Raw genomic sequence first — 9,363 nt, forward strand, 5'->3', positions numbered from 1 at the left:
ATGTTAAACTATTAGAAAGATCACTATTTGAGGAAGCTATTTTAAGAGAATTCAATTTAGTCTTGAAGAGTTACATAAAAGAATAACTAAATTAGTTTAAAAATATTATACTTAAAACACATTGGAGATCAGAAGTACTAAAATTATAAATTATAATATACGTGCATTGTCACAAATGTCACACCCCCTCAGAAAATCATTTTTTATATAAGTTTGCCTGGAACGACTACTTTCTTTTGGGGGGGTTAATTTGCTGAATTGGGATGAATTAATTATCTTAAGGGAAAAATCAATGCATTTTTTGGGGAAAAGTATCAAGAAAGAATGTTAAAAGTTGCCTTTTTTATGAAATTGTGATTTTTTGTGTTTATAGATTTGGTAATGGCCTACCAAATATGTAATTATGTTGGATAAAAACATTGCTTAATTATTACTAATTCTGTTAAGATCCCTGACTACAGCGAAAGGTTGGGTTTAGGCTGGGTTAAACCCCACATTTCTAAAAGAAATCCTACTGGAGAATGTCCAATCAGCTGTTACATCTGTAAAACAGGTATCTATGTATCTTGATGATAAGGTAATTCTAAAAATTCAATTTTTCAAAACTGACAAAATAAAGCTATTATAATGTGTTCAATAATTTCATAAAAACAGATTCAAAGTTAAGGCCTTGTTGGCTTCAAGAATTTAATGTATGGTTGGAAATATAAAACTTTATTTAGGGCAATTTAATCCAGTTCAAGAGAATTATAAATCTGATGAGAAGGAAGGAAGGAAGCAAGGAAGGATACAGCTATGTACGACATGCTTTACTGAAATACATGTTGGTTAGTATTTTGGCAAACAATTTTTTCATAATTTTTTTCACCTGAAGTTTATGTGAAGAAGTGTTAGTTTATCAAAAAATGTATCATTTAAAAAAAATGTCATTCAACAAAGCAGATAAATGTATATAGTTCAATAATATTTAATCAGTTAGATCGATTTTTTGTTAAATGATGTACTTTAAAGAATAATATATAAATAGTTGAAAATTGATTTATATTTTTAAATGTATAGGAAAAGTCCATAGTTGTTACGCATACAGGGTTTCTGACAACATTGTGAACCTTGTCCAAACAGTTCCTGCTAAGTCACGGGAAAAGATTAAAATAATTTTAAAATCTTTTAGGATAACAAGTTATAAAAAATTTAGAAAAACTGTAGATTTTTTGTTGATTTTATCCTATAATCATTCATGAACTACAAATGGTATAATTGCTAGTTATAAACCAAGGTTTGTGAATTTAAGAGGATTTAAGAGTGAATTTAAGTGACCCTCCATGATAGCCTTATTCACTATTGTACCTTTGAAACCTTTATTTGATTAATAATGTAAATTAATAATGTTTTTCTTGGGTTTAAAAGATTTGAGAATACTACCATTGTGAATCAAGCATTGCAGTCTGAGCATGAAGGGTCACTTGAAACTACTCTTACAATTATTGTAAAGTTTTTTTAATTCATTAAAAGTCAATTTGCATTTCTTCAATATCTCTATTACTATGTAAAAAAAATTGTCTTTACAGGATAAGGTTAGCTCAAGAATGGTGAACCTAGCCGCTAAACGAGCTGGTAAGTAAATGATGAATTGGGCATATACTGTACTTTCTTCTTTTAGAAGAGAGGGGGGGGGGGTTAAAGTATCTTCTACATGGAGTAAATAAAATCCATCCTGGTACTATATCATCTGCCCAGAGTAAATAAGATCCATCCTGGTACAATATCATCTGCCCAGAGTAAAAAAGATCCATCCTGGTACTATATCATCTGCCCGGAGTAGGAAAGGGTTTCATTTAATTTTATTGTTAAGGAAATTTAAATGTTGAACTAACTTCATCTAACAACAAAAAGCTACAAGTGGAGGTACAATATTTCAATATTAGATTTTTTAAATTTAGTTTCAATTCTTTCAATTTGCAGTTATAATTAAAAAGTATAATTAATAGGTAAACCATCCGATCTTTCCCCTGTTTTCTCAGTGGAGAAGATGAGGGAAATCAAACTAAAATTAAATCTTAGTGACCGAAAAATAAGGTAAATAATTTAAGTGTTATTTACAATGAAATTTATTTAAATGCGCTGCAATTTCTCTAATAATAATATAGGCAGCTGGGTCAAGACTTAAGATATGTCCATGGAAGAAATGTTGTTGAGTCTAACATGGAAGAGAAGTAAGTACCCCTTTTTTAATTACATTTACATACACTTACTAGTTTGATTCAAACCACATTGAAATCATTTATTTTGTGAACTAAATAAAAATTACTTTGAACAAAACATGATAAGTATTGTTTCAATTAGTATTCACAAATTGATAAAGATGTTAATTCTTGAGAAGCATCATCAACAAATTAAAAGAATAATAATTTAGACTATCTGCTATGGCGCATAGGATAGATGATTTTTTTATTTGTACTGATCTGGAGTTAGAAGTTAAGGAAGATGGTTATTATAAAAGCAAATTACGATTACAAAACCAATATAGTGTGTTCCTTTTTCATCAAACTTTTAATAATCATAACTTGTGCCAATTAATGGGCTTCATATTGCACAGTTTTATGGATCTAATGCAATTTAGTTTCTAATTTATAATTGCAAGTGCAAATATGTCAATGAAATTACAAAAAAATTATAATTTTTTCAGGAAATGTTACAGTAAAGAAGTGCCTTTCTTCCATGTAATAGATGTATCTGACTCTGTGCTTTTTCTCATGGAAGTTGGGGCATTGGATCCATACCAACAGCAAGTCAAAATAGGAATTGATGATGGCCAAGGTAATGACATAAAACAATATTACTTTTATAATCAAAAAACATTTTGCAAATTTTCCAAAAAACACTTTGTGCATAAAACTTGATTTTTTACCATCTTCATATTGTCTTTTGAAAATGATTTATTAGAAAAGTTGAAGATCTGCCTGTCCATCATTCCTCTCCCTGGGGACAGTAAGAATATTGTAAGTTTTTATCTTTTAACTTTTGGTTAGTATTGCTCCTGATAATAGAGGGCACGGCTTTACCCCTATTATTTAAAAGAAGAAAACCTCCTTTGACAGAACAGTTAATCCGTCATACCTAAGTTTTAATTATGGCTGCCTATAGAGGAAAACATAATTCAACACAGCTTAAATTTTTTTTACAAATTTTGGTCTAATTAATAATTTGTTTGATTATTTAGGTTAATAGTGTTAAGCGTGTTTTTATAGTTGGGATTGCTGCAGGCATTTACATATTTTAAAGAACAATGAAAGGATGTTTAACAACTGTACGGAATTTCTACTGCATGGTTACCTGCAACTATGAACTGGTTCCATTCTTTGCCAATTCAATTAAAAAGCCATTTAAAGATAATATTCAAAACATAAGACATAAGAAATCAACATATTTTAATAATTTAAAGTTGTCTTTACAACGTCACATGTTCTAATGTGAGTAACTCAGTAATATTCAGCATTCTTAATATGATTGATTAAAATATTTTTATGAAGGAGTTCCGGAGAAGAATGAAAATTTACGGAAGGTATTATATTAATCATATTAGAAGTGATCAGCGAAGAGGGTGGGGGTCATTTGTATTAGACCAAGTTTTAGTTGGAATTATTTATTTATTTTAATATCAATATTAAATTACAATTTTGATTAGATGTTGGGATTGATAAAGATACAAGATGTTGACTGTGTGGTCACAGTGGATATAAAACTTGGTAGGGCTAAACTTTTTTATAATCCTGAAGCACTCAAAAATTCTTATATTTCCATACATTTCATTTAATATATATCCAGAATCAGTTTAAAAGAGCAAGGAATTCAGAATATTTGACATAAATTTGTCAAAATGTTTATGATCACACTTTTATATTAAGGTGACAGTTGTTAAAAATAACCTATTCAGCGCTGATGCTTGTGGGAAAACAGAGTGCGGGTTGCACTTACATCTGCATTTATTGCAATGGGAAAGCTCCATATGATGACCATGACCAGGAATCCAATACTCTTGGTTTTCTTGTAGAGAATAACAGGGTAAATAATTAGTTAAATTTTATCAATTTATCAATTTAAATATAATTAAATTTATAATATATTCTCAGTATATACCGCCAATGAAACTCTTTATCTGTACTTTTCACCTTAAATAACGACAGTTTTTGTGAGAAAAGATTACATTTAAATTGAGAAATTGACTTGCATGATTATTGTTCACACCCAGCTAGCCAAATTGCGTAGATAGCGTGGTCGCATATTATTTTGGCTATAATTGCGCAATTAAAACGCAAATTTGCGTATGACTAGATTTCAAATTAGTGTAAATATCTAATTTTTCTAAAGAAAATATTTTATAACCCAGCTTTAAGTAAAAATATCATGAATTTGTGAAGATGTGTATCATTTTATTTCAGGTATACAAATTGCGTAATTCCCTAAAACTCTAAATCTAAATTATTTGTGAAATATCTAAAATTTCCGATACGGCATATATTGCATTTTCCCAAAAAATTGAAAAAATAAACTTTTAAAAAGAATTTAAGTTGTCTTTGTTAGCATTAAAATTGCGTAAAAATTGCGCTCTTTTTACGCATATGTTTTGAGTGTTTTAAATATTGAAGAATTGAGTGGTCCAGGTGTGTGTGCATAGTGCAGAGTGCAGCAATGTTATATTATATAGAAAGCCGTGTGATATGTAGATAAGGGTGGGAAGGGGGGGGGGATAATTGGGCAGAGAATTTACAGTGCTATATAGTACACTGGTTTTTAGTACCAAATTTCACCGCTAGGTGTCTCTATTTGTTTCATGTAAAATTTAAAAAAAAGTAAAAAGGATCAGATTAAATTTTTTACTAAAAATATATCATTTAGAAGTCAAGATTTGGGTTTTAAATTATTTTAAATTTTTTTAAATAAAATATTTTTATTAGGAAAATGCACTGAATTTTCTATCAAAAAGTTTTATATAATCTTTCATAACTTCTATACATGTATAAAGCTTGACGCTTTAATCTCTATGTTGAACTGTATTCCGGATGAATGGAAACAGTTCAGAGACAGTACCATATCGGTACTCAGGGATGGATGGCCTATCTGCATGCATCAAATATCGCATAATTTTTGGTAATTGAGTAAATAAAAATGCGCATTTTTGGCGTAAATTTGTATAATATTATTACGTAAATTTTACGTCTACTAAAACCAATAAATTTACGTAGCTAAGTGTGCGATTTTACGTCTTTCATGACGTAAAAAGAGCCAAAATGTCGACGTAAAATTTACGTAAAAATGCCAAAAGAGACGTTTAAATTGCGAGCTTTTTGCGCAATTTGGCTAGCTGGGCAATTGGTTAATAAAGTTTAAATATTTCATTAAGAAGTATGTGACAGCCGGATCGATCCTGAAAGATAGTAGAGATTTTCAAAACGTGGTTGACCAGCCCCTGTTAACAGGTTAATTTTTTCTTGGAGTTCATCAATTAATTTATTGAAACTATTCTAAACTAATTTGGTGTTAAATCAATTTTTAGATGATGTAAAAATATTTAATTTACTATAATTTAGGCCATGCTCCAGATGTTAAGATTATACAAATTATAATTCCTCCTGAACTACATCTAATGCTCGGTAAAGTATTGATTTACTTTTTATCACTTTTATTAAAAAAAAAAATTAATTCAAATTATGTCAGTTCAATTAAAATAAAAAATAAAAAATACTTATGTAGGTGTTGTTTCGAAGATCATGAAAGCTCTGGAGGACTTGGTTGGGAAACAATTTATCTTGGATTTCCTTCAGGAGGTGACATATTTATTTATTATCTCCTATAATTTTAGAACTCTTACAACAATGCATGTTACAAGTTCTTTAGAAAGATTTGTGACTTTGGGGAAATAAGAAATAAGAAGGAAATAAGAAAAAGGAAGATTGGACATTTGAATTTATACCGTCATTACATTAATATACTTAAAATATTTTCAAAAACAAGAAAAATTGCTGATAAAAATTTCATGTTTCTCAGCTCAATAATGATTTTAAAGAAGAACAAGTAAATTATTCTAGCTGTATACTTACTATTGATTTTGATTTAGAAAAATTAATAAATGAAGTATTACATTTTTTCGTGTTAGATTGGCGTCACTCCTAACAAGAAGTGGGGTTCTGCACTGAATGGTAACCAGACCAGAAGGTAGAAGTAATTCACGGAAAGTTTCGGACTATTATGTTTAAAACCAAATTTACATGTCACAACTGGGATTAATTGATTAGGGAACTATAAAGATTTAGTAAAACTTACATGTGTTCCAGACAAAATTCAGGCCGGATCAGTTCACACGTTTTGATGTTTATTGGATACATTCAAAACAACAAGCAAATTATATATATAAAAAATGTTTACTTAGGTTGTTGAATCAAGTTGGCAAACTGAAACTGGGGCTGCAAGACAGAGGGGTCTATTCAGGAATGCCTTTCCTTGAAACTCTCCAAAGATTTAACAAGGTTTTTATTTTAACATTATCATCATTATTATCAGTATTATCATCATTATTAACATGCATTATTATCATTACACCTATATAAAAACATATTTTTTTAAAGGTTTAAATACCCTTTCAAGCCAGCCCTCCCCCCCCGATTTAACGTAAAAGTTCGTTAATTTTTTTTTTCATTTTTTAATATCAATTTTCATTATTATTATATCGTTAAAACTGACGAGGGTCAACCCAGACCAAAATATATTTTCAATAAATGTGGAACTACCATCTACTTTTTAACTCTACAGAGGTTTGGTCCAACACCATCACCGAATTTTAAATCATTTTTTTTATGTTCAGGTGGTTCAGTCCTGCTTCGGACAGGAAAGGGAAGATGGATTCAAGGAGAGCATAGAGAAATTCTCTGAATCCTACAGATGCTTAGGAATATCTATAACACCTAAAGTCCACATTGTCATGGACCACCTAGTGGAGTTTTTTGAGTTGAGGCCCGAGTCAACAGCAGGGAAATCCCTTCTTCTATTAAATTTATTTTTAATTCTCTCAACACCTTCAGTAATTTCAATAATTCATCCAGTGCTTGGGATCCAGATCCGTTGGATCCGCAAGATTTTGGGTTCCTGGATCCGGATCCACAATAATATGCGAATCCATGGATCCAAGGGACAAAATATCAACCAAAAACTGCAAAAAAAAATGTTTACTCTCTAAACCGAAATCTGAACCACTGAAAAAAGAGAGGTTTAAAAAATTTCCGGATTTCTGAATGGTTCATCAAGTTTTAGCATTAAGCAATAAAAAATCAGACAACAAATTTGAAAATTCTGCTAATTCTGCTATGTTAAAAAAATTCAGTAAATTATAAGAAATCACCTGGATTCAGATCCGTATTTGGACCCAGATTTTGATCCGGATCTGCATTTGGATCCAGACCCATTTTTTTCCAGTGAGGATCCAGGATCGGGATCTGGATCCGCATCCAAATTAAATGGATCCTAAGCACTGCTTTCACCCCTACATTTCATGATTTGATTTTAGAACATTTTGTATTAAACATCCCCGTTAAAAAGAAAAAGTGGTTGGTTTAGGTTTGGGATACTATTCTGAGCAGGCCTTTGAAGCCATCCACTATGACTTCTTAAAATTTGAAGAACACTGCAGTGTGTCGAAGGATCACAAGGACTATAGGATGAAGATGATGGCCATAGTGCAACAGTACAATAGCCTTCATATGGGCTGTTAATATAAGCTGCTCATTATCACATATTCCTCTCTAATTACATGAACATAACCATGAATCTGAAGTGCATCTATTCCTCTCTAGTTACATGAACATAAGCAGGAATCTGAAGTGCATCTTTTCCTCTCTAGTAACATGAACATAACCAGGAATCTGAAGTGCATCTATTCTTCTCTAATTACATGAACATAACCAGGAATCTGAATTACGCATCTATTCCTCTCTAGTAACATGAACATAACCAGGAATCTGAAGTACGCATCTATTCCTCTCTAGTAACATGAACATAACCAGGAATCTGAAGTGCATCTATTCCTCTCTAGTTACATGAACATAACCAGGAATCTGATGTGCATCTATTCCTTTCAAGTAACATGAACATAACCAGGAATCTGAAGTGCATCTATTCCTCTCGAGTTACATGATCTAGATGACAATTTCCAAATATATTTTCAAATATATATTATAATGTATTTTCAAAAATATTCTCGTCTTTTGAAATATATTCAGGAATCATCATTTTCCATTTCTTATTACTTTTCTAATAAACTTCTTATCATGTTCTACTAAATTTATGTATAGTTGATCTCATTATGTTCTACATACTGATTATATACTATAGTTGATCTTAAAGATTAGAAAAATAGAGTTTGAGGCCACTCATCAGTTACTTTCCACATTGGCTGATACAGCTAGCTCTAGATTTTATGCTACCTGTGGATATTGAGATAAATGCTTGATATCGATCTTTTGCTAATTTGCAGAATAATTGAAATGAAGAAATAAAGCATTAATCCTTATTGTAAAAGTGCCCTCAGTGGATATCGTGATTAAGCGAATGGGGTAATGAGTATCCAAGCACAAAAGTTCCCAGATCTAATTATTTACATGCTGTTTAGTTTAATTTGTTTAACTGTTGTGTTCCACCCCCCTTCTCCTCCTATCTGTTTACTGCGATTTAGATGTAGAAGATTTAATAAAGAAACCATTAGAATTTTTATCCTGTGGGCTTAACAAATAGATGAAATATAAAATGTTTAGTATATTTGTGTTAGAATGAGTTTCACTCATAAGGTACAAGAAGAAAAATTGTAGTAAAAAATGTTTTCAATTAATTCAGGGGGAACGTAAATATATAAATGCAGAAAACGCCACAATAAATGTAGCCCCAAGGCATTGAATAACACGTCCCTCCAACTAAAACTTTGCTGCAATGGATAAATAAGAGTTTCAAACATAAGAAAAAATTGCGATTTATAAAGATTTATAAAGATATTTATGTATAAAGCTTCAATATCTTGTGCAAACAAAATCATTACATATGTAGTTTTTTAGGTATTTCCTAGTAAATCAGAAAAAAATATTTACTATTATGTTGTCCTCAACATAAGTTCTTTGGTAATTTCTATGTAGATTCAGTTTTGGAAAAGAAAATCAGGAAAAAAAAATTCTGTCTTGTATTTTTTCTACATTGTTTGGGATGAATTGGAAAAATTTAAATATTTTGAATTTCTGATCTTATCAGGAGTAGATGAAAAAAATATCTATTTCCTCAATTTCTTTGATTCAGTGAAATGGAAACCAACAGAAATGTATAGTGGGT

At 30.4% G+C, this 9,363-nt stretch overlaps 1 protein-coding gene and 1 long non-coding RNA gene across 2 annotated transcripts; both read left to right on the forward strand.

Annotated features, from left to right (window-relative positions):
* The first annotated feature begins 20 nt into the window (after window positions 1–20).
* LOC111716669 (uncharacterized) lies at window positions 21–1,285 on the forward strand. The gene is made up of 3 exons (XR_002768562.1): window positions 21–553; window positions 723–827; window positions 1,060–1,285. It is a non-coding gene; the product is annotated as an uncharacterized LOC111716669 (long non-coding RNA).
* A 548-nt stretch (window positions 1,286–1,833) lies between these two features.
* LOC111716668 (uncharacterized) lies at window positions 1,834–8,189 on the forward strand. Its single transcript, XM_023492150.1, has 16 exons — window positions 1,834–1,905; window positions 1,989–2,076; window positions 2,148–2,213; window positions 2,414–2,817; window positions 2,944–2,999; window positions 3,221–3,263; window positions 3,531–3,562; window positions 3,686–3,746; window positions 3,935–4,062; window positions 5,402–5,477; window positions 5,589–5,651; window positions 5,752–5,825; window positions 6,155–6,213; window positions 6,428–6,524; window positions 6,860–7,025; window positions 7,609–8,189. The coding sequence occupies exons 4-16, from the start codon at window positions 2,649–2,651 to the stop codon at window positions 7,761–7,763; spliced, it is 1,179 nt and encodes a 392-aa protein (XP_023347918.1). The 5' UTR covers window positions 1,834–1,905; window positions 1,989–2,076; window positions 2,148–2,213; window positions 2,414–2,648; the 3' UTR covers window positions 7,764–8,189.
* Window positions 8,190–9,363: the final 1,174 nt, after the last annotated feature.

Source organism: Eurytemora carolleeae, unplaced genomic scaffold, assembly GCF_000591075.1.
Source record: "Eurytemora carolleeae unplaced genomic scaffold, Eaff_2.0 scaffold2146, whole genome shotgun sequence".
Lineage (NCBI taxonomy): Eukaryota > Metazoa > Arthropoda > Copepoda > Calanoida > Temoridae > Eurytemora > Eurytemora carolleeae.